The following is a 25,644-nucleotide window of genomic DNA, read 5'->3' as shown; positions in this document are numbered from 1 at the left end:
ATAACAAATTGAGATAGGTACTGTTTTCCTCCTCACGGTATAGATGAAGAAACTGAGGAACAGAAAGGTTAAGGAATTTGCCCAGGGTCACACAGCTGGAAAAGAGCAGACAGGGTCCAGAGTCTTCAGTCTTAACCTCCACCATGCTGCCAAATAACCTCGAAATAGATGGAAGCGTTCAGTATCGTTAAGATGCACACACATGCAGAATGTAGAGTATTTCTTCATGCTTTGAAAAGAAGGTGCTCTTAAAACCTAACTTGTTACAAGAAAGAAACCAAGTACCACGTAAAAATTTAAAGTCTCTGAAAGATGGAAAAGTAAAAAGATTAAAATAAATGAGAAAATAGACTAGGAGAATATTTACATGCAATGTAATAGCTTAAGGTTCATTATCTACTAGGCAACTGTATAAAAAAAAATGAATCGTCGTTTAAATTTTTAAAGTAGAAGAACTCCAAGAGATTAACAATGGCCAAAAAGCAAGAATAGAGAATTCACCTAAAAATATGAGGAGTAAATTATCATAGACAAGTATATGCAAAAAAATGTCCCTACCCACTAGAAATCAAGTAAATGCAATTCAGAGCAACAAAGAAGTATCAACTTCAAATTACTCAATTAGCAAAATCAAGTCACCAATGCAGACAAGTGCAGACAAGATTTCAGTTACCCTCCTACATGTGACCACTGCTGGGTGATGCATTAATTGGAAAATGCTTTCAGAAAGCACATCAGCAATAAACTATTATTAAGTAGCCATAAAACCATTTAGATTGCCCTTGACTCAGTAATGCTACCCCTCGGATTATAAAGAAACTATTCAAATGGAGCTAAAAGATGGAAATCCGAAAATGTAAATACAGCACCAGCTGTAATTACAACCCAATAGGAAAGGACCTCCTTGTCTTCCTTTATGGGCTACAATCCCATGAAGGCAAGACTACTGTCTATTTTTTAATGTTATGTTCCCACTACTAGGCAGTGTCTCAGACATGCAGGACTGAGTAAATGTGCCAAATCAATGGTTAAATTAGCAAACAAATAATAAATGTGTCCCAAATAAGATAATGCTTAATACATTCCAGTCTATTAGCGCGACAGAATATGGGAAGCGGTTGAGCAACAATTACGTCGAGCATGCGCTAAAACGCGCATATCCCTATGATATGTGAAAAGAGCTCCCGTGTGTGCACGGGGGTTCACGCTGCAGAGGTGCGCGCGCCTGTGGCGGGGGCTGAAGGGAACCTGCAGACACGAAGGAAGATGGCCTCTGCCATGGAATGTTTTTTTTTCTTTTAAAATTATCTTTTAATGTTTTTATAACATTATTTTTCCAAATGATAAAAATCAGATTGAAAAAAAATGGTCCGGACCTAATTTTTAGTCTCAACAGACATCATCTAAGGGGGCTGGACGCCGCGGCAAGTCCTTTCGGCAGCAATCCGTATGGCACTGCAGAAGAAATAATAACAGAATAGATAGATCGCGGCCATTGCCGGGCGCCCTGCTTTTACATCAAACATCTCATAAACGCAGAGGATGATATTACTGTTCCCAGTTCACGAAGGAGAACAGGAAGACTCGGTGACTTAGTGACTGGCCATGTACAAAGAGCTATGAAGTGATAGATAAGGGCCTTTAACCCAGGTAAAGAACCTCTCTGACGTAGGACCTCCTGAAAAAAAAAAGACTAAGACGGGGACGAGTTTCCAATGTTCACTCTGCAGTCAAATCCCAAAGCATGACACCAAAACCTGTTGCCTAAAAAAAAGAGTAACAGCTATTCCAGCTTCCACTGTGAAAACGGCCCTGAGATCCTCACGAGAGATTTCGGATTAGCAAACATCCAGGAAATGAGAGAAACAGAGACTCATCATTAGCGCACTAACTGTTGCAAGATCTATCAAAGGGTCCTGAAATTAGTAGCAGCCGTTTGAGGAGAAGTAAGATACTTGCATAGGTGCAAACTCTCTCCCCATGATCTCTCTAAATAAAATGAGAAAAACATTAGCTTTTCAGGGGAGAAACCCGGCAGAAAGCGCCTTAACCGAGTGCCTGCGACCAAGCTCACCAGCAGTGAGACACCACGAGCGCCTGCAAAGATACAGTGAGGACACATCACTTTTGTGCTCTGCTTGCCCCAAATGCATAATCTCAATCTGTTCGCGAGAAAACAGAAGCCAGACCCACATCGAGGGACACTCTACAGAACACTTGGCTAGTTAATATTCTCCAAAAGTGTCAAGGTCACGAAAAGCAAGGAAAGAACTGAGGAACTGTTACAGATTGAAGAAGACTGAAGAAGTATGAAAACTAAATGCAATGTGGGACCCTGGGACGGAGAAAGGCCTTGAGTGGGAAAACTAGTGAAATCCAAACAAAGCCGGAAGTGTGCTTCATGGCACTGAACCAACGTGGACTTTGTAGTTTGATAATGGAATTAATTGTGCCCAAGCAAGATATTCACATCAGGGGAAGCTGGACGAAGGGTATACAGCAACTCTCTTGGATTCTTTCTGCTACTTTCCTACAGATCTTAAAATATTCCAAAATAAGTTAAAAAAACAGGCACCGAGAGTGAAGTCCTATTGCCAAAGCGTTGGCTCCACTATACAAGCAGACCACTCTGCTTTTGACCACACCTCCCATTTCCTGAGTTTCTACCTGGTGAGTTTGTTTGATGGAATCTGGTAGAAAGACTCCTGGGCTTGGAATAGAAAGCTCTGGCTGCTTCACCTGCTACCTGATTGTTTGGCCTTGAGCAATGTGTCACCCGTGGTATCCTCTCCTATAAACTGGGCATTATAGTCCCCACCCACACAAGACTGCTGTGAGAATGGGGGTGGGGGGGGGAATGGAGTAGGAGCTCGGTGGAGGCTCGCCATCCTGATTAGCATCCTGAGGGGCTTGTGAAAATGGATGAGAAAGGACTTTGTAACCGGGGGAGCGCACAGACAGAGCTGGAGAGAACTCAGGGCCTTGCGTGCAACCTCACAAAACAGGCACCACCAAGAACTCCTTTCTGTTGTTCTTGCTGTTGCTGCTTACCTGTGAGTCTCCATCCAGCGCCGCTTGGGCGTACATCTGTACGGACAGTTCAAGGTCTTGGGTCTGGTTCGGGTGGCCATAGTAGTAAAGGTCTCCCATTTTCAAATATGCTGCAGGACAAAAGGCACAGATGCATTTGTCAAGTGGTTTTATTTCAGAATGACAGCTGAGATGATTGGCTCGTTCCCATGACTGAGAGGTTTCCTACCAGAATCCTAATACAGAACATCTTTAGGGTCTTTAGTTTTTCATGTGTCAGTAGGGGGAAAAAAAGGCTTTTCTGCTGAGTATCCACATTTCCAGATACATTTTCTTGCTTTGCTTGGTAGCTCTCTGGAATAGATCTATTTGGGAGGATGGCAGCCCAATCAGCCAAAGATTTGGGGGGGCAGGGAACACTTTATTCCATATCTCAAATTTTGCTGCCTAGATTTGATGACTAAAGAGTACTTCTTCACTCTGCTTAAGCTATATATTTTATTTTTTTCTTTTGAGGAAAAAGTTTTGTTTAAGAATTTAGGTATTGCCCTGACTGGTGTGGCTCAGTGGATTGGGCATCATCCCACAAACCAAAAGGTCACCAGTTTGATTCCTGGTTGGGGCACATGCCTGGGTTGCGGGCCAGATTCCCAGCTGGGGGTGTATGAGAAGCAACTGATTGATGTTTCTTTCCTTCTTTTTTTAAATATTATATTTTATTGATTATGCCATTACAGTTGTCCTATTCCCCCCTTCATTCCCCTCCACCCTACACACCCCTCCCCTATCATTCCCCCCTTTAGTTTATGTCCATGTGTCACAAGTTCTTTAGATTTTGTATTTCCCATAGTATTCTTGCCCTTCTCCCTATTTTCTACCGTCTATGCTACTTATTCTCTGTACCTTCTCCCCCCTTCTCCTCCTCCCACTCCCCTGTTGCTAACCCTCCATCTAATCTCCACTTCTTTGGTTCTGCTCCTGATCTAGCTGTCCTCTTAGTTTGCTTTTGTTTTAGGTGTGGTTGTTAATAACTGTGAGTTTGCTGTCCTTTCACTGTTCATATTTTTTATCTTCTTTTTCTTAGATAAGCCCCTTTAACATTTCATATAATAAGGGGTTGGTGATGATGAACTCCTTGAATTTGATCTTATCTGAGAAGCACTTTATCTGCCCTTCCATTCTAAATGAAAGTTTTGCTGGACAGAGCAATCTTGGCTGTAGGTCTTTGGATTTCATGACTTGGAATACTTCTTTCCAGCCCCTTCTTGCCTGTAAGGTCTCTTTTGAGAAATCCACTGACAGTCTGATGGGAACTCCTTTGTAGGTGACTATCCCCTTATCTCTTGCTGCTTCTAGGATTCTCTCCTTCATTTTAATCTTGGCCTGTGTAATTATGATGTGCCTTGGTGTGTTCCTTCTTGGGTCATACATCAATGTTTCTCTCCCTCTCTTTCTCCCTCCCTTCTCTAAAACAATAATATAAATAACATTTTTTTTTAAAAAGAACATATGTATTGCTAAGTATCCATTCAGAAAAACAGAGTCCATGTCAGGTAGTCCAAAACAGGGATTTTCCAACTGGGAAGTGCTCCCCAGGGTGCTGGAAGGGCTGAAAAGGCAAACGGCACCCCAGGTATCGGCAACGCAGGAAGCTACTGCCCTCCCTGGGCTAAGGCTCAGCGGGGCCCACAGAGTGTGGACTCCCAGGTGGGAGCAGGGACCACAGGAATACACCACTGCCGGAGACACTGCCGGAGACACAGCCCGAAGCAGAGAGAGGACAGAAATAGCTGGGCCCTCCACTGCCCCCATCCTGCAATCTCCCACCAGAACCTCGCATTGACTGAACTGCTCAGGAGCCCCGGGGCAAAGGAGTCTGGGAACTGTGGTTCCTGGGGGTAGCCCCCTACCCTACAGAGCAGAGGAAGACAGGGAACCCAGCTGAGAGCCAAAGGGCACTGGCTCAGGAATCTTCCATAATAGCTTCGGTGAAGGCTACAGAGGACAAACGGGCCAGGAGACATCCATAGCGCGAGGCAGAGAGCAGTTTAGTCACGATCTTAACAGCAGAAATTTCTCTCTCTCTTAATTGTTTAGAAATGCCACACTGCACACAAAGTTGTTAGATGTTTCCTGTCACTAAAGATTAAAAGCCTCCGGTGCTTCAATTTAGCACCTGCTTTTCCACACGTACCAAACGAAGGAGCGTCGATTTGGAAAACAGAGAAATTATAGTATCTCCAAACACAGTTCACACCCAAGTACATCTCAGCCAGGTCCTAACGGGGTGAAGGGGGAGAAAAAGGTAATTCATTACTACTTCGGCCAAGTGACTAATTTTGCCTCCCTCAAACCCAATTCACCCTCCTTAACCTTCCAGCTTCTATTCTGAGAAGAATACATTTACTCACCGGCCTCTCCTCACAGATGTGTGCTAAATTCGTCTGCGACACTTCAATTCCAGTTTCTGCAGCTAAAACGTAATACAGCAAAGCTTCGTGCCTAAAAATAGATGATTAATAATAAATTTCATATAGGGGCTTTTGCTAATGTTCACAGACAACTTGATAGTCAAACATAAGGATACAAAATAAGCAGTTTTTTAAAAACCACAAAACCATGAGTTTTTTACACATTTTTTTAAAATACCGTTGTTAAAAATACCGCATGCACTGATTTATTTTCTTCCTTAAGGCTGAACCGGCAGATAAGGCTGGGAGCTGGTTAATACAACAGCTACCTCTACTGGCCAAATGGTTTGTCAGCCGGGTTCTCACACGCTTCCATCCTTCTTAGAGGAGACAGCGGTATTAAAAAAGGAAAAAAAAAAAAGTCCTGTGCCTTCAAGTCCTCTGGTTTGTGAAAGGTTTTATGGGAATTAAGATTCTGAAGAAGCTTAATCTAAACTGAGCTTTTGTGGTGCGTTAGACGTTTGGCAAAGAAGAGGCAGTTTACAAGGGCCTGAAACACATCTGAGTAAGCAACCGTTAGACTCCACTAGTAACCGAACGCCACAAAAACAATGAGACCACTTCTTGTCTGTTGAAAGGATGGCACTTGACTCATAACACCCGGAACGGCCAGAGCTCGGGGAGCGGACAGACACCCCGACAACCACTGCCGCTGGACGCGGTGGTTCCATGTGGGAAGTCTTAAGGTTGCAGAGCCCGCTTGCCCAGCAGTTCTCCCTGCGAGGGTTTATTCTAAAGAAACAATCAGAGACGTGCCCAGAGTCTGCGGCAAGAGTTTACGGCAGAGCTTTTTCTACGAATGAAAAAAAATTAAAAGAAAAACTGATAAGAACCTAAATATCTGAAAATCAGTGACTATTTAAATTAACCCATGGTACAGCCTCTTTCAGATGAGGCTATGCAAAATGATGTAGAAGAGTATTCAAAACTGTGCAGAGACGTCTATGCAAAATTATCTATTCAGTGAAAAAAAAGGCAGAATAAAAACCAGTGCCATTCCATTTTTGTGTAACAGAAATAAACCCGAATACACACATATGCAGATAAATATATCCACAAAAATCATCTACCAAAATGCTAACTGTACTTATTTCTAGGTGGTGAGAATGCAAGTCATTTTTATTCTTCACTTTTGACTGCTCTGATTTTTTCCATTTTCTTTGTGGCAGCCAGTTTATCGGTAAAAATTTATTTTAACCATAAAAAGTTGTTTCAGAAGTAGTTGACATTAGGGACTCTCCCCTAGTTTTCGGGCCACCTAGGAAGTGCATTAAGGAATGTGGGGATGGGTGGGGGAGGAAGAGTAAGGGAAGCAGAGTCTGAAGTCACCTTTCCCACACTGCTAAAGCAGCTTCTGGCAGGCCATCCCTTGGGGACAGAGAGAGGTGACCGGGGAGTCAAATTAGAACAGCAGACCTTCAATCTGACATACTGCAGGTCACGGGCCATGTGGTTGCTGAGTGAGCGGATTCTTAGCCTCCAAGACACCCGAGGCAGCCAACCAATTAGCCGTGACTCATTCTAAAGAGACACAAGACACGAGATTTGCCTGCACAGGCACATCAGCTAACAAGCCCTCACTACCGCCGAGACAACCATGAAAGACCCACGAGCATTTTCCTACACAAACTGCAAACATCACGTTTGGTGACATGAATCCTCACATCAGACCAAGGACATGCGAAAGGCGCAGCACAAAGCCCGCATCGTTCTGCAAACAGGGTCCTGTTCCCAAGGTCTTATAATCTGAAGGGTTATAATCTGAAGGGTTATGCACTCGGGCATGCACCAGTGCCTCAGTTTCCCCCCAGGACAAATGGTGCACGCTTGCCAGCCCAAGGTCAAACACCAAGCTCGCTCCCTCTGCTGCTGTGACTGCATGGGACGTGACTCCTGCTATTAAAATGTAACAAGATGAGTTTCCCTCAGACAGCAGCCAAGTACTGGCAGACTTAGAGTTGGCGGCCGGGGTTGAGGACACGAGACAGACCCTCCTGTACACCAGAGGCACTCTGATAAACTTCATAAAGACAGAATCTGGTCTCTGAAGTTATTCTGGTGGTGGTAGAGGAACGGAGTAAACAAGTTTTGTAGAAAGGCTTTCACTGTCCAATTACTGTATAAGCCGGGAGGAAATTTCATAGAAGCCTTGTGCAATTCCCCCGAAGAAGCGTGGCAATCCATCAAAAAGAGGTATCTGCAAACGTCGATGGTCACGGAAGTGCGGGGCAGAAATCCACCTCTGTCTTCCATCTTGCAGAAGCAATCACCAGAGGCCAGTGCACTCTGATTCCACCACCATCTATTTTCATGTAACAAAGTGTGAACTATGGGTGAGGGTTGGAACACTGAAGACCTGACTTTCTCAGGTTCTGAAGACTTCTGAGACTCGCCACCTCTGCAGAAACCCTGTCTCCATGCAGTCTCCCTCCCAGCATGTTCATTCCAGGTATTTCTATACTCATACTCATGGGACAATCGCTTTCTCAGCATCTGCTATGTGCAGGAAGCCCCAAAACAAGACACAAAACTGTACTGCCCTTCCAGAAGTTTCCTCAAGGTTGAGGAAGCCAACCCAAACTTCCAGTTTATTTCCAGTGCAGACAAGTGCAACTGTCCCCTTGACAGTGATTCTTCTGGGGAGTGGGGAGGGGTGTGAAGAGGAGGAAATTCACAGAAAAGGAGGAGGTGAGGGGCACATCTGCTGCTCTCCCCACTGCAAAGTCGGCACAAACGTTTACAGAGCTTTCCTAACGACGCTTCACAACCGGTTCGCGGTCTGCTGGCTGTGACTCGTGAATCTGCCCACCTCTGAGCAGGGTCTCAAACAATTATTTTCTCTGTGCCCCCTTCTTAACAATGCCCAAAGCACCCGGAACTGGAAGGATGAAAAACAACCCCGGGGTCTCAGTGGAACTCAGGGCCCCAGCTCCATGCACCAAAAGGTGAATCTCTTGGCTGGAACTTCGCGGGCCTACTTGTCTCACCTCCAGCCCACCGCAGTCAGGCGAACGTCCTGGGTTAAGTATTCGGGGTGTATTTAAGATAAAGGACGATAAAACACACAGTTCATAGATGAAGCACATGCAGGACCAAGGCGGAGAGGAATGGAACTGACAGCTGGCCTCTCCGCAGCTGATCTCTCCTGGTGTCTGCGGACAGCCTCGGGCACGACAACGTTACCTCCCATATTACGCCCGCACGGCAAAAAGCCCTTTCTTCAAACACGCTCCTCTTTGAAGCAATCCCATATAAGTCCTGGAGCCACACGGAAAAGCACAAGCTCATCAAACTGACACGGGTTATTTGAAAGTAACGTCCAGAATAAATTCACTCACAAAAAACGCAGAAGGGGATGGACTAGGGACATGGATGGACCATTCAGTTCTGTGACAGCAAAGCAGAGCACCCCCAACAGCGATGTTGTGGGAGGTCACGCTTTTACGGTTCCTGTTTAACCCCCAGGGCACGTCTGGGGCTCAGAGAGATGAAAGCACTTGGCCTCAAACACGTTTTGACAAAAGTTTCCCATCGTAACGGGTACTAAGATGTTCCTGTGCATTGATATGAAAAGTCCTCAACTACAGATTGAGACTTACCTTTAACGATACTTTATCACCAGTGTCAAGACTGGCAAAGATCTGGAGGAACAAATGGGTAGAGGACTGGCGGGAGAGTAAACTGAGTGAAATCATTTTGGAAAATAATGGGCATTATATTTTTTTCAAAATCAATTAATTAATGTAAAGAATTTTCTTTCTTTTCAGAGAGAGAGGAAGAAACATCGATGTGCAGCAGAAACATATATTGGTTGCTTCTAGTTCACCCCCAACTGGCCTACAATCCAGGCATGCGCCCTGACCAGGAATCGAACCGGCAACCTTTACGTTTGCAGGCCAGCGCTCAATTCACTGACTGCACCCGCCAGGGTGCAATTGGCATTATCTTGTAGAGTCCAACATGTGACCCTACTCCTAAGTTTATATTCTCAAGGAACTATTCATCTGAGAGTCAGGATATACATAAAAACATTCATGGCCACATTGTTCTCAAACAGATGAAAATGGGGCCTTGGCCAGGGGCCTTGGGTGGTCGGAGGGTCATCCCGCACACTAAAAAGGTTGTGGGTTTGATCCCCGGTCGATGCAGTAACAGGAAGCAACCAGTGGATGTTTCTCTCTCACAGTGATGTTTCTCCCCCTCTTTCTTTCTGAAATCTATAGACATATCCTCAGGTGAGGTTAAAAAAAAACTGGGTAACAACACAAACATGTGTTAATATGAGAATTGGTAAGTAAAATGTGGTATATGATAGCAGCGAAAATGAATGACCTACAGGGACATGGGTCAAAATATATGAGTCTCAGAAACATAACATTAAGTGACAAGACTCAGTTGAAGATTTGTGTATAATAATATTCTACTAATAGAAAACTCAGAAACAAGCCAAACCAAATCTATTGTTAGGAACACACCTATAAATAGCAAGAACTATAAAGAGCAACATTCAGGATCATGGGTACTTCTGGGTCCTGGGGGTGGGGGTGGGTTTAATCTGGGAGGGACACACAGTGCAGGGCCTCTGAGAGTTCCTTTTCTTAAGTAGGGTGGTAGGTTTACAGGTGTTCGATTTATTGTCATGCGCTGCAACTTACCCATATATCACTTACGTATATTAATTCAGATGTTATCAACTACTACATGACAAAAGAAGAGAAAAACAACTCAAGTGGCTCATGCCATTTCAAACCGAACGCTCTGCTCCTTTTCCTTGGGTTCTCCCAGGCCCTCCCTTCTCTCCATCATTATTCAGTGGTTCGGTTACGCCTCTCAGAACCCAGATCTGGCACATCACTACCCTCTCCCAAAACTATCAATGGCTCCCTGCTGCCCCACAAATTAAGTAAAAAGACAGAACCTTTCACTCAAAGCTCCATAAAGTAGCACCTCTTTGGTCTCATTATGTATTACTCCCTTTTGTACTTCTTACCCTCAAGGTAAATTGGGTGGCCTGAAATCTTCCAGATACTCCCAGAATTTTCCTCTCTCTTTGCTTTTGTTCCTGTGATTCCCTTCACAAGAAATGCTGATCCCTGCATGGCAAAGTGGACATTCCACCCAACCCTCAAGGCCCCCCTCATAGAGGCTGGCCCAAGTCCCCTAAACCAGATAGCATCTTGCCCCCCTCAGAATCCCCAATGTTCTTTATATACCGTTCATGGTGCTTACGTGATGTTTGTTCTATTTGCCTTAGTTTATTCACTCAGTAGTTTCTGAGCACTTCCCAAGTGTACTAGGTGCTGGCCACTGGGATACAATTCATAGGGCAATCAACAAGTGAGGCACAATCATGACCCATGGAAGGACCAAAGCAGGTAAGAAGTTAGGCAAGACTTCTGGGCAAGGGCAAAACCCAGGAGGTCAGACAGAACAAGGCACGTGAGACACTACAGGGAGTTCAGCATGAGGAAGAGAGGAGGCAGCCAACGACCCCACCCTCCTTGCTGACACCCCCGCACCCAGCGTACGGCAAGGTGCCCGCACAGGAGGGACTCAGTCAAGTCTGCTGAACTGAATCCGAACTCCAAACTCACCAACAGTGTAGGACACAATTAATTCCTCCATCCTCTCTACCAAAACCCCCCCAAAGCCTCTTATGTCTGAGTATCCTAAGAAAGACAGCAGGCCACAAAAATCTTAATTCATCTTTAAATGTTAAAGTGATGTTAAATTCAAAAGGAGGCAGAACAGCTACGCTACTGACACATCCTCTCTTTATGGAAAAAGGTACCAGACACCTTGGCGCGCGTCTGTGAGTGTGTTGGGGCTGTTTACAGATGTGCGCCCCCTTTGGGAAAGCCCCACACGTAAACACCTTGATATCTGAATGTTTAGTTCCCCCTGAGAAGCTTGTGAGGAGCAAAGGGCGGGAAGTCTGGGGGGTAAGAACAGAATAAAGTCAAATTTGGGAGATGTGCAAGATAAAACAGCACCAAAATTGTAAGGTATATAAATTGGAAAATAGTAATTTCATTAAAAATGTCTTTCCTGTTGTACAAAGGGAGACCACGGATAATAAGCTTTCATAGGATGTTAATAATAAACATTGTTATTCGGTGCCTTTTTCCATTGGCCCCCTTTGCCCTGCATTATCTAATTTCGGACTCTCCATCACTGAAACACTCTCTGTTGGTTACATGGGCACCCACGGACCAAAGGGGAAAACGGCGTTCTTTTGGACTTACATTTAAACTTTTTAATTAAGGTTCTGATCAGAGTATGATCGATGTTAAGTCTGGTCTAATGTCTTTGAGGCAGTGTTCCGAAGAAATATGTGCTGATTTGCATAGCCTCTGTAGTTATTACTGAAATATCCGGATCATTTAGGCAATAAACCAGCCTAAACAATGTAGCCCAAGGGAACAGTGAGAAGGAGCGCTAGAACTGAGAGAAGGAGATCAAACGGTGAGGTCCAGCAGAGCCTGGAGGGGTGTGCCCTTTGTAGTAAAACCAAGGAGCAGCCAACGGGGGGAGTCTGGAGTCGGCGCGTGTGCTGTCACGGGATGCTCTTCACGCAACAGGGCACAGGATGAGGTCTGCTAACCCATCAGAAGGAGGTTGGAAAGGGGCGTCTGTTTGGCTGTGACATGAGAGGCCGTGTGGCTTCCTGCAATCCCGGGCTCCTGGCCACAGAAGATGCAGCAAGGCATCTGTGGAAGGATGTAGTCTGAGCCCTAATTCTTTTCCCACAAACCAGGTGAAAACCCTGGACTTCCCATGACCTGCCAGCGAGAAGCAGAGGGGCGGCTGGGACCCCCGATGCTGTGTTTAGACTCTAAAACCGAGAGAAACAATCTGAAAGGAGGAAGAAGTCAACACACGCGTGTGTCTCTCAACTGGATGAACGTGGATGCTACCCCTAGAGAACTAATTTTTGTGTCTAATTAAACATGGGATTGCTATGTTTTCCAATCAACAGCCAATCAGTCAGTGCTACTCTGCATAGTATTACCGAGGGGCCGTGATTTCCCTGCAAATTGTTTTTGGTTGCATTTTAAGCTCCATCTCATAAGATGACAGTGACAGATGAAAGGTAGGTGCTGAGAAAGTTCTCGGTAATGTGGGGCCCGAGCTTACCAAGAGCCCTCCAGGTAGGCGTTGAGGCCTTTCCGAATGACGTGGCCCAAGTAGCCATTTTTCTCGGCGATGTGCTTTGCCCATCTGAAAAGGAAAGGGAAGAGAAAAATATCCAAACGGTGGCAAATTAAATAATTACTTTTTTCTTCATATGATTTCGATAAATCCCACTTGGGGAATATTTTGCTTGTTAGAATTTTTACAGAGCAACAAACCAGAACTGAATGTCAAGAAGGTAAATAGAGAGGCATTTTGAGAGCTTAGCAATGCTGAGGAGCTGCTGGTTTATGGAAACAAAGAAACCAAAGGCTCCTAAGGAGAGATATTCACCAACACAGGAAAAGATCGTATTTTCGACATCTTTATGGTAATTAATCGATACTCATTTTCTTGTCCTACCCTTACTTTAGAAGGGGGATTTATAATATCGGGCATTTTAAAATTTTATTTTTAACTACAGTTTACATTCAATGTTATTTTGCATTAGTTTCGGGTGGTGCACATCACAGTGGCTGGACAACCATATACTTTACAAAGTGCCCCCAATATTCCCAGCACCCACCTGGCACCATGCATAGTTAACCCAATGATACTGACTATATTCCCTATGCTGTGCTTTGCTTCTGTGACTATTTTGTGATGATCAGTTTGCACATCTTAATTCCTTCACCTCGGAAAAGTAACCTTTACCAAGAATTCTAAGTTCTTCATTAAAAAATTTTTACTTCTTTTTTATAAGGTTTCCTTATTTTGTTTCTGCTCTCTAATTTATCCTGGAGGGTAATTTTAAATAATTACCCTTAATTATTAAAAATGGTCATTAATAATAATAATAATAATGAAATAGCCTATTGTAATCTTTAGATTTACCACCACTAAAAGAATGTCATAAAAATGCATAACAAGCTAATGAAATTGGATGCAGAATATTTTTTTTAAGTATTTGATTAATAATGGCCCCAAAGCAGAAGAGTGGTGATGCTGGCGATTCAGGTAAGCCAAAGAGGAGCCATAAAATGCTTCCTGTAAGTGTAAAGGTCTGTGTATGTATAGAAAGGTCTGTGTATGTATGTACACTTCCTGTAAGTGTAAAGTGTAAGTGTATGTATAGAAAGACCATTTTCTACAGGGTGCGGTACCATCTATGGTTCCAGTCATCCACCGGGGGTCCTGGGACACATCCCCCCGAGGAGTGGGGGGGACCACCACAGACACCTTTCCCTTCATACACAACATCTGGTGGGTGCTTACACGACAGCCTTCTCGGGGTCTCTAGGGAAGGTCGCCAGGTTGCCGGTTATATAGTAGAGAGAACACCACAGGGTCCCTTCGATGTGTCCGCCTTGTGCCGCCTTATGGAAATACTCGCCAGCCAGAGTCTGTCAAGAGAAGAGATGAAGCAGCGTCACTCTCCTCTGCGAGGAGCCCTCCTGGCTGGGCTGGTTCCAGCAGAGCCAGTGTATTCTCACAGGCTTATAGCTTCTGATACCTTTAAGAAAACCAAGTCAAGTTCAAGGAAGACAGCCAATCACAGATGCCAGCCTCTGGAGGTGATAACCCCCACCACAGCCAGCCTGCTGATGAGACTTGCCCCACAAAGAGGACACCATGTAACTATGAATGTCACTGCCGTCTCATTTCGTCCTCACGTAACCCCCGCCCGCAAGAGAAAAGGCTGCAGCAGAAGTCACGCCAGGTGAAAACGCAGGCATTTGCTCTCCTAACCTTGCCTAAGACCTTTCTCCAAACTTGTGCACAAAGACTGCATTTCCAATAGGAAGGTGAGAATTAGATGGCGACAATAAAAACCCACGTTCCCAGATGTGTGGGCGGGTTTTTGCTACACACAGAAATACACAGCCTCACACGTAGTCAGAGAGAGGTAGAGGGGAAAATGAAACACTTGGACAAATGCTCCGCTGATGACTACTACTTTTCGGAGGCAGTTACCGATGTTTTATTTTTGTTTTTATTTATTGATTTTTTTTGAGAGAGAAAGGAAGGAAGAGAGAGAGAGAGACATCAGTTTGTTGTTCCATTTATTTATGCATTCAGTGGTTGATTCTTGTATGTGCCCTGACCAGGGATCACACCCACAACCTTGGCGTATCAGGACAATGCTCTAGCCAACTCAGATACTTGGCCTGACATTTTTAAAGCATGGGCTTTGGAATCAGGCAGGCTTGGGTTCAAAGCCCAGCTGTGTTTCTTACTAGCTGAGTGACCTTGGGTGTGTCAGTTGATCTCTCCACCTGAGAAATTAACTCAGTTTCTTCAGCTGAAAAATGTGGTGTCGGATAAAACCAAGCATGAAAGGTGTTGTGAGGATTAAATGAGAAAACAAGTTCTTCAGGATTAGCATGGTGCTTCAGGGAAAATAATCTGATACCCCAGCCCAGGTATGCGGCTGCCCCTCGCATAAATGCCCCTCCATTCTTTCCATCTCAATAAATGCCAGATGCTCCAGAGTCCTCCTGACTCCTCGTTCCCTTTCACGCCTCGCATCCAATCATCAGCAAACCTCATCACCTTGACCTTCAAAATATATCCCGAATCCAGTCACATCTCAGCCCCTCTTGTGACATGGCCCATCCTCTCTCGCTTGGATTCAATGCATTAACCACCCGCCCACCCCTCTCTCTCTTGCAAGCCTGGTTTCTGCTGGTATCCGAGAGCCTTTTAAAACACATCCCGCCCACCGCAAAGCTGTGCCATGCGCTCCCAGCTCGCTCAGAACAGCTGAGTCATCCCAAAGACCCGGCCACCTGCCTCCCTGAGTTCGTCTCCCACCTCCCCATCTCCTCTGCTTTCTGCTCCTGCCACTCTGGCCTCCCGCCTCCCTGAGTTCGTCTCCCACCTCCCCATCTCCTCTGCTTTCTGCTCCTGCCACTCTGGCCTCCCCGCCGCTCCTCGAGCTTATTCTCAGAGCTTTTGCCCGGGTTGTTTCCTCTTTCTGGAATGTTCTCCCAGATATTCACAAGAGTCCTGCAGGAGCTTATAAGATGTCACTGTTAGAGAGACCTTCTCTGATCTCCCTTCTAAAACAGCATCCCCCAATCTCTACCCTCCCTGTCCTCCTCCTGCTTTATTTCTCCCTACAACACCCTCATATTATATATTTAATAATGTATCACCTTTCTTCCCCATTGGAATGTACACTTCCTAGGAGCAGAGACTATTTTGTCTGCTGCTGTGTCCCCAGGGCCTGGAAGAGCACCTGGCACTTGGTGGGTCTTCAATGAATTTTTTAAATGCGACAGTGCTCAGATCGTTGTCATCATCTTCGATGTTATTATTAATGACCGGGAGCCTCCACGTTACACTGGGATCCAGATCCTGACTCTGACAAGTGTGTCATGTAAGTTCCGTGCCTTTCAGAGCCCTGGTTGCTTATTCTGTAAAATGGACTTAATAATAGTCCATTTATAGCAACACTCCAGAGGTAAGTAGGATGACATGGGACATAAACCCTTTGTGAGTGTCCTGCGTAGGGGAAGTGCTTAACCAACACTAAAGATGACCTCTGCTGTTTCCATCGTTCTTAAATCTGTTCTCCTGTCAGGCCACCCCATCTGAACCCAGCTCTCTTCCAGTAGGATCAATCTCTACACTGCCTCTTGGTTTCTTGCTCCTTCTCACCTCGTATCATCTTCTCTTCCTCTTTACTTCAAGCCTCCCTCCTCCATGAAGCCTTCCTGACTGCTTTGCCCTAAAACTTTCCCCCTTCAAGAACTGTTTGGGTCATATCAATTAGCACACACTTGGCACCTGGCTAAATTCACTATCTTACGTTCCTAACTGGGCCCTTCAGTTTTTGAGAACCTGATCTGTGTCTTGGGTGCTGTCTGTGTCACCACGGGCCTGGTCCGGGCAGGACACACAGTACACCCTCACAAAGACTTCATGAACAAGTGACCCAGCAGCCGCCCAGTGTGTCTCCAGTCTTACTCACTTGGTTCCTTCCAGGGACTCCTGGGAAAACACCATCCAAATACAGGACTCCAAGATTATAGGAAGCATCCGGGTTGCCCATTTCTTCTGCCTTTAACCAGTACTTGGCTGCCTTGGCATAATTTTTCTTGAATTTGTGGTAATACCATCCTAGACCATTGACCGCCTGATGCAATCCCTGGATTTTAGAACAAGAAAGAAATTACTTAAAAAAAAAAACCTAAAGAGAATCCATTGTCATAGTTTGACCAAAACCTCTCCCGTCTCTTTTCTGGGGCAGATGGCGTTAGAGAAAAGCTAAGTGTTTGAACACACGAGCCCGCCTCAGAGTACTTGCAGGTGGACTTCCCGTGGTGGCTGCCAGGATGCCTGCCCTCCAGCTCAGCGGTGATGCCGGCCCCCCAACCATCCCTCAGCTCCTCTGGGCTCTGACAGGATGCCCTTGTCTACAGAAAGCCTCTGATGGTCCTGCAGTATCAACAGTGCCCTGACATCCATGAGCGCTCAGCTGCGACAGGCAGCCTGAAACCTGCCCTGGCGGACACAGGCACGGTTTCGAGGTGACCTCTCAGCCCATCTGTTGATGACTCTGTCCCAAACACCAGCAAATCCTCTGAAGGAAGCAGCTGCAACATCCTACCTGCAAAGTACAGGTGATTTGTGACTGCTTGGCGTCCCGGTTCAGGGCTGAGGCAGAAGGGGAAGGTGGGGGGTAGGGGGCAGGTTCAGAACCGTGTCTGCACCTGCAGGGCCGGTTCATGTGATTCTAGCCTCGAGCCTCCTTGCCCTCACTGAACGCTCTCAGGTGGGAGCCTCTGCTTGCCCCAGGGGCTCCCACCTGCTTCCATCCACAGCTTCCACTCTGCTTGTGGGAGACGCAGGTGCCCTGCAGGGGTGCATGTGCCAACCTGGGCACACAGCGCTCATTCCTCCCCCTCTGCCAGAAGCACAAGACTGTGAACAAGCAGCAGGAAAGGCGTAGAGGGGCAAACAGTGCCCTCGCATCAGTGAGGGTTGGTAAGTCAGAGCCCAGGTGGAACCCAGTTTTTTCCACTTCTCTTCTCACAAGAGGCCACAGTGTGTCCCTCAATGACAGGTGCCAAGGCCCCAGCCTGCAGCCTTTCCAGTTGGCACAGCTCCTAAAGGCCTCACCTCCTAGCCTTTATGTTGGAATCCAGGTGCCAGGGAGACCAGGAGGAAAAAACTGTGGGAGGCAGTTAGACAGACATGCACAGAACAAGGATGACGGGCCAGAGACAGGTCACCAGCAGGGAAGGCCCGGGTGCCTAACAATGGGCAAAACTGGGAAAATAGAGATCTCGCCCTCAGGGTAACCATTCCCTCCCCCTCCCCAGCCTATCGGTGGTCCTGAGGTTTAGACCCCTGACCTTTCCTTCCTAAAGATAACATCTAGGCCTCAGCTGTGTTTCAGTGCCAGACCCTAGGACCAGCTGCACTGACTAATGACCCCCTGTCCTGGCAGCAGCCATTCAATGGAGACCATGACCCTGAAAGGACACACCTGGAAAGCTGGTTAATATTCTACTGAGACCCACCCCTGGGACCTCCCCTAAGGTTCCCACCTGCAAGGGGGAGATGAAAACCCACAAGACAAAGGACCCAGTGCGCACTCTCCCTCTGGGGAGCAATCCCATACCATTCCCTTCCTCTTCTTCTTCCCCCACAGGCATGTGTCTCCTAAACTTCAAAGGTCCCCACAAGACTTGCAACCAGGGGACAACGGGCAGCAGCAGGCAGCTCCTCCTAGGCTAACCCCTTGAAGCCGTCTCCAAGGCCCCCTTTTCTCTGACTTCCCAGGGAGCTGACAGCAGCCCTCCCTGGGCTCTCCTGTTGCTTCTTCTATGCCAAGCCCTCCCTGTTTCCCAGCCCTGTGTGTGCTTCTGCTGAGGCCAAATGCCTGCTTGCTGTGCTGCGCTTGGTCTCTCGACTGAAATCTTTCCTTCAGGACGACAAGAACCAAGATCTTGTGGTCTCTTTGGTAGCAAAGCCCATTCACACAGGAGCTGCATGAGGACAGGGGCCTTTGTTTTGTACCCCAAGCACCAACATTAGTGCTTGGCATAGAGTAAGTGCTCCATGAGTATTTGATGAATGAACAAAAGCCACCCTTTAATGCCAATGCTCAACAAATTGGAACCCAAAGCCAACACCCTGAGGAGTCAGAGGAGGGTTCGGCTTTGCAGGCCCCCAGGAGAGCGGACACCTGGGACCAAGTCAGTGTCACGGATCCAGTCACAGAAGCGTTCTTCTTGAGCTTCATTCACACAGCACCAGGTGCAAGGCCAACTCCAGACAGGTCTTACAGAATGAGGAAGTTTCAATGGTGTAACAAACCAGGCCACACCACAGAGAGGCCAGAGCCAGCTCTGGAACAAACTTGGGGGGCGGACACATCCAAATGGCTTTCGCAGTGCTTACGTCCAGAGGCCACGGCTCATTCCAATGTACCTGTCGTCACCCACACTGTCCGCAGAACTCCTTTACAAGCTGCATTTGGACCTAGTTCAGGGACCCGCAAGAAATCTTGTTTTATTTCTTAAGTACTCATCCGTTGTTCTGGACTTCACTGCTTGATCAACAGATTTTCTCCAAGTGATTTCTGGCTAAGTCCAAAAATGAACCTGTGTGCAACCTTCTCCACAGGGCCTGGCAAAGAATAGGGGCTTCGTGGCTCCCTCCTGAGGGTCATTTACACTTTCCAGGATGTGACTACTCCAGGCCATAAAACTGCATTTGCCTCAATACTCATCTAAGCCCTGCTAAAAATACATGCAAAAATACAGCACATCAGGCACCAATTCACCACCCGAATGGCTAAAGAGATGCAAATTTCACACCTGCCAGGAAAGCCCACCACTGGCCCATTTTAGGGTGCTCTGAAACCAACGCCTCCCACGACCAAAATGCAGCTGCTTTTCTGATTCTGCCCTAGAATTTGTGTTGGGGTCCAGAGTTGGCAGGCACGTCAGTGGGTTCCCTTCTCCTGGGTCACATGCCCTCTCGACACAGGAAAGCCTCTTGCTCTCTCACTCCATGCTCCAGGTCCTAGTACTCCAGAAAAATGTACTCTGAGTTCCCTAAAGAAGGCGAGTGAGGAAGCCCAGCCTGGGTCCTTCAGGAACAAGGGCATCCTTGGGGCGGAGCAACATTCACGAGCCGGGAAGGGCTATACAGGGCCTGCTGAGCTGTAACATTACAAGAGTTCCTACAAAACCTATTTATTTGTAAGTCTGTATGCATGCATGGGGCGTGCGCCTGATACAGGACTATGTCTGCCTATGTCTGCATGCATGTGTACCACCTTATAAGTGACATTATAACCTGTTCTCTAGAGCTGTGTTGAAAATAGCTGTTTGATGACAACACTGAAGAGTACATAGTGACAAAAGCAAAACAATGTTTAAACCCAGTAATAAACCTGATAAATAGCCCCATTATTCAAGCGCAGAGAAGAACACGGGCATGGATGTGGCAGGGTTAACCTTCCATGGAATTAGGCTTTGGTTTTCCTAATTCAATGGCATTTATATCCATTTACTTTCAAGGAGCCCCCGCGGCTTGTTATCAGGGCAGACTTGATTATAATTTTAGCCTTCAAACAAAATTGGCCTGAATTCTATTGACTGGAGGTGAATACAGCTTTTGAATTCTGCTGTTCCCATTGTGGCGGGTTTCTGTAGCTCTAAAAAAGACTAGTGTTGCCATTCTGGCGACCCCTCCCGCCCTACTCCGTGTCTACCTTGGAGCTTTGTAGGGAAACACTGGCCGTGTTCTCTCTGGAGTGGGTGTATGTAGTGCAAATGTTTTCCTCTGACAATATGCGAAAGCGTTACCTTGGATGCTGCTTTCTTCATCAGCTCCAAGGCAAGCCGTCTGTTCTTTTTCACTCCTTGACCCTAAACAATGATAAACAGCGATGACTACAAACAGAATGAACCCAGTGTGCACTCAAAAATACCACACAGATAGGCCCAAGTTTGACACAAAAGAACTTAGAAATAAAAACCCAAGCCTTCTTAATTATAAGCCAAATGTTAAAATTTTCTATAAGCAGTGCTCTACATTGTCATCATCATCATCGTTTTGTTTATATCTGTGGAGCTGAGGCCACGAACCTCGGACTCCCAGCTAAGCATCCGTGCACAAGTCCCCAGCAATCGAGTGACTCGCCTGTGTATCAGCCCACAGGTGCTGTTGGGAGAAGCCGAGAACAGGGTTGAATGAGTTTGGTCACCCTGGATGGGTCTGTCTGGGGATTATCTAATTTGCTGCTGGACACAGTCTTTTATCTGCGTCCACAGGCCAGAGTTGTCAGGCACTGTCTGCGGCCTCCCTGGGTCTTCACAGAAGCCCCCAGGGTAAAACACTGTTGAGAACCACCTCTGAAGGAGTCAGGACCCCTTGGAATTGGCTGTGTCAGGCAAAAAATGACCAAGTTCCTCCGGCAACATCAGGCTCTTTTTTGCGGAGGTGTTTTGTGTGCCACAGAAAGAAATGGCCTTGGGGTTCTTGTTACCAGAGAAAAGCTCCGTGGGACCACGCCGAGGTGTCTGTAGTACCACGTGGGGAAATGGTGAGTTTTGGGGAGGGAAGGGAACCCTGGGTCTCTCAGGACATGGGTCTGACCATCAGGATGGCAGGCAGGGGGAGCCAGGTGAAAACCACTACTCCCTCCAAACTCACCCACCAGAGTCTGTTATGAACACACATTCCCTCCACCACGTGCCCCATGGAGTCCTGATCTCAGACATAGTAGTTGATGGGGTCACATGTACTCTAAGGTGAGCGGGCTTTGCAATGAATCCAGCTTTTAACTCCAATTGTGTAAATACTTGGCTTTATAGTAAATGAGACAGCAATAGTGAACATTCCTGTATTAATTAATGTGGGCCAACCACTATCCTCTCATTTTTAATCCTCACAACAACCCTGCTGAGTTGCTAATATCATTCCCGTCTGAGAAACTGGCCCAGAGTCCCACACCGAGAAGTAGAGTCGGGATTTGAACCCAGGCTGGTGGGCTCCCCAGTCCAAGCTTATAATCCCCACGCTACGTTTTCCCCTGTACATTTCAGTTGTGTGCAGAAATAGTGTGACGACTCATAACCTCCTTGCAGGATACAGAAAACATGCAGAGTATGTTTGTCTCTAAATTTTTTAGGACCCAAAATAAAACTGTGAATCCAGCTAAAGGTTAAATTACATACACCAAGTTTCTATTAGACTTTAACTTACCTATTTAATAAAACCAATGAGCTGAAGCAAAGTAGAAGATGAAGATATTTTTCAGAAGTGCATCATTACTTCATTTAATTAGAGAGGGGGAGGAGAGAGAAGAGGACATGAGGACATTGGAATAACTGGAGGTGCCAATGGAATAAGCTTTTCTGATTTCTGAAAAAGCACCAAGACCACAGAATGTTCAACCCAAAGTTACTTTATCCCAAAGGATAAAGTAGCCTTCATCCTTTTCCAACTTCTTTCTTTTAAAGAAACAAAACTGAGGCTCAGTGAGCTTGACTTACCCAAAATCTCACAGTTAGATCTGCAACGAGAACTCAGAGATACTGATTTCTAGGCAGGGCTTGTCCAGTGCATTTTCTATTGAATCAGAAGAGGGGTAATGTCTTGCACAAAGACTATGCATTATACTCAAGTCTGAGTAGCACTAGACGTCGTTCAGTGAGAGAGATGTAACATCCTGGTACCACACGGCACGCGCTCAGTAATTACTGTTCACTGAACACATTCATTGAGGACAGCTGTGCGGTGAAGTCAAAGTTCCAAGCCCGTGCAGATGCAAAATGGGATGCACTTGACTGTCCTGGACAAACTGCCACAGCCACCGTGGCGCCATGTTTGAGCACAATAAACCGAACGCCCTTACAAGACAATAAGCCAAGTGCGCATTCCTGTTCTCCACATTTGGAAAGCCCATTTTCTGCGTGGGGCTCTTTCATGTGGAGTACACTTAGAGAGACTTTCTGGCCAGAGGGGTACAGATCTTCCCTTGAAGGCTGATCAAGGGCTTCCCTCATCCCACTTAGGAATATCTTAGTTAAAAGGCAGGAAAATCAAAAAAGTTTTCGGGTTGGGGAAACCAGACCTCGAGGAAACAGTATGGCCTCCGCGGAGCAGCTGATGTGTGTGTCTGCCTCTCCCTCTGGACTGCGAGTTCCTGGTGGGCAGAGGCAGTGTCTGACTCACACGCTTTGGGGGGCAGCCAGCCCTGGCTCCAGGGACAGGTGCCTCTCCTCTGTGCCAGTCTCTGTCCTGTCTTCCCCATCAGTGCACGAGCCCCCCGAGGTGGGAACGTGGCTCATGTGCCCATATGTCCCGCCATCTAGCACAGGGTCTGGCATTTTGTCAGACTGAAGGGGTGTTTATCAAACAAATACATGAATGCATTGGCATATGGCTAAGAGTCAAACCATTTCTATGTTGATCTGACAACTGGAAAGAGAAAGCCCAGGCCATAAATTTGGAAACCATAACAACCAATAGGTTTTAAAGCTTTGGAAGGTTAGAGACGTAGCAAAAGTCATGGCTGTTAATCAGTGAGGGCCACAGCTGTGGTTCTGGAGCTGGGCCTGGCCACAAGAACCTGTGCCTTTGTTTGAAGACACTTGCTATGTGGGGGCAGCTGCTCTCTTTGGGTAAGGACACAGGCCTAGGGCTTTCCTTACCAGCCTCAGCAGCTTTTTCCTTTTCCAGGATAGGTGAGTTGATGTCTTGTGTTTGGGAGTGAGAAGCACAGACTCTGAAGCCAGCCTTCCTGGATCTCAGTCTTGGGTTTGCAATGCACTAGCTGTGCAGACTTGGGCAAGTTACAAAACCTTTCTGTGCCCTGTTGCCACGTACATAAACCACAGTAATAGTACCAGCTGTGCCCACCTTGCCAGGTTGTTGTGAGGATTAAATGGTTCATACATGTAAAGCAGGTAGTAAACACTCAGGCAATCACTGTGAACGATCATTATTTTGTATAAAATGCAGGGTTTTATAGTTCTCAAAGCCCATTCATTATGTCATTCATTCGGTGTGTGGTCATCACTGTTGTCCCGTGGGATCACATAACCAAGGACACAGCAGAAGCAGGGTTTAAACTCCATCCTGTGTCCTGGGCTAATGCTCTTCCCACCTGTCCCACTATTCTTCTGTTGGCTTAAAACCAAGGTCTTTGTTTGGCCAACAGAGATGGTTGGGATTGAGCCCAAACATGCACTTTAACCTGTGACTGAATGACAACACTGCCTGGTGGCAACTCCGGCTGGTGGCAACACGACTGCACCTCTGGGGACTGGCAGCCACGCACCAGACCATGGACTCTGGTGTCTCCTGCAGAATGCCACAGCTCTTACAAAAGCAAAGAGCATCCAGGTGCCTAACATAAGGCTCATGATTAAAAAAGAGACCAGGGGACTGCCTCCTACTCTGCCTTTTCAGCAAATATCCCTCTTCATTAAGAGTGACGGAAGGGTACACTGAGGTTCTTCGGTTCCAGGCTCCCTGTGTGACCGCACGTCTCCGGGAAACTGCTCAGAAAGTTGGATGAGAACTGCACAGCCTCAGCACCAGTGAGCAGTTCTTACCTTGAATAGCACAATAGCATAGTCGTATATCAGCGCGGGGTCCTCGGTCTCCAGGGCACCCTTGGCGTACCACTCGATCGCCGCTTCGGGATTCTTGGCCACACCTTGCTGCCCCCAGAACAACATCTGGGCCAATCGTTGCTTCAAGACAATAGTTCAGAATAGTGACTTTCCCGTGCAATGCTTAACATAAAGTTTTGAAAGGGGGGAGGACAAAGCTGGCTTGGAATGGTTACATATTGAGAACCAAGAATGAGGCAGATACATGTAATCTTCCAACCGGAGCCAGAGGCCTGAAGGTGGACCCGTGTAAATACAAGTCCTTAACGCAAGCCGGAAATGGTGCATCTATGTGTGCATGCATGCTTGTAGGCATGTGTCCGTGTGTGTGAATGCATCGACTGCACCCAGGGCCAAAGCTGGATGAAGACAGCCACAACTGTCTCCTCTCCTCTCTTCTCTGAGAGGTGCTGCCCGGCCTCGTGGCCCAGTGAACTGTGGAGAGGTCTGTGCCCATCCATATCCGTTAGGGCATCTTTCTACGGCATTTATCTCCCCTTGGCCCAGCATTTGTCCACACAGCTGGCTCCACAGTTACACTCAAGGCTGGGAGCCCTCTGGAGGTAGAAACCTCAGGAAGTGATTGGTCTGCCCTTGTCCCCTTGGCCTCCACCCAGCAGAGCTCACAGAAACCACTCAACAAAGATCTGCTGAATGAAGGAAGGAAGGAAGGAAGGAAGGAAGGAAGGAAGGAAGGAAGGAAGGAAGGAAGTGTCCATGGCTAGGGAGGTTCGCGCAAGCTCTGGAGCACCCAGGAAGGGGCCCTGGCAGTGGCCTTTCCAGAACCACACACTGGAATTCCTTCCCGCCCTAGAAAGCATACAGACTAAGGACAGACTTTGGCCCAAGAATGGAGCCAGAGGCAACATCCGTTAACATTCTGGTCCCATGTGGGCCCCTGAACGTCTTCTTCCTGCCTCTTCTCTCACCTCCTTCTCTTCCTTCCCTCCTCCCTCCAACTCCAGCAAGTACTTGCACCTCCAGCAAAGTATCCCCTGAATTGCTAGGGAGACCTCCACAGAGGGCAGGAGACCTGTTACTAGAGGGTCTGAAATGAGTGCTTGTCAAGGCGTTTATTCTTCTGTTTTCTTTCTCTCTCCATTTCTGGTTTTTCTGCCTGCCTAGCAGCCCCAGAGGCCCTTCCCGACACTGCGTTCACCAGGAGCATGACGGTAAAGCTAGATCCTTAGGGAAAGAGGGCCCCTGCCCGCCATGGCACAATCAGCCTTAGCCAGCTCCCACCAGGGGTTCTTCGTCACTGTGCAATCAAGGCCAAAGGGCAGTCAGAGCATGTTCTCCAGTCTCCTGCTTCTTCTAGTACCCTTTTAAAGTCCACCCAAAAGACATGTTCAAGAGACGGGGTTGATCTTTTCGGCACATAG

At 46.9% G+C, this 25,644-nt stretch overlaps 1 protein-coding gene across 1 annotated transcript in view; it reads right to left on the bottom strand.

Moving 5' to 3' along the window:
* SEL1L3 (SEL1L family member 3) overlaps positions 1-25,644 on the bottom strand; it is a 96,531-nt gene that overhangs the window by 10,702 nt on the left and 60,185 nt on the right. The window contains exons 13-20 of the mRNA XM_037044782.1: positions 24,203-24,343; positions 20,444-20,506; positions 16,591-16,767; positions 13,890-14,017; positions 12,639-12,722; positions 5,442-5,532; positions 5,225-5,309; positions 3,052-3,161 (exon numbers count right to left, since the gene is read on the bottom strand). Coding sequence (XP_036900677.1) covers positions 3,052-3,161; positions 5,225-5,309; positions 5,442-5,532; positions 12,639-12,722; positions 13,890-14,017; positions 16,591-16,767; positions 20,444-20,506; positions 24,203-24,343 — 879 coding nt within the window. The remainder of the gene's footprint in view (positions 1-3,051; positions 3,162-5,224; positions 5,310-5,441; positions 5,533-12,638; positions 12,723-13,889; positions 14,018-16,590; positions 16,768-20,443; positions 20,507-24,202; positions 24,344-25,644) is intronic.

The sequence above is a fragment of the Sturnira hondurensis genome, unplaced genomic scaffold (genome assembly GCF_014824575.4).
Source record: "Sturnira hondurensis isolate 20B ecotype Veracruz unplaced genomic scaffold, ASM1482457v3 Scaffold0000780, whole genome shotgun sequence".
Lineage (NCBI taxonomy): Eukaryota > Metazoa > Chordata > Mammalia > Chiroptera > Phyllostomidae > Sturnira > Sturnira hondurensis.
The sequence above is the reverse complement of the archived record's forward strand: the minus strand, read 5'-3'. Positions and strand labels throughout refer to the sequence as shown.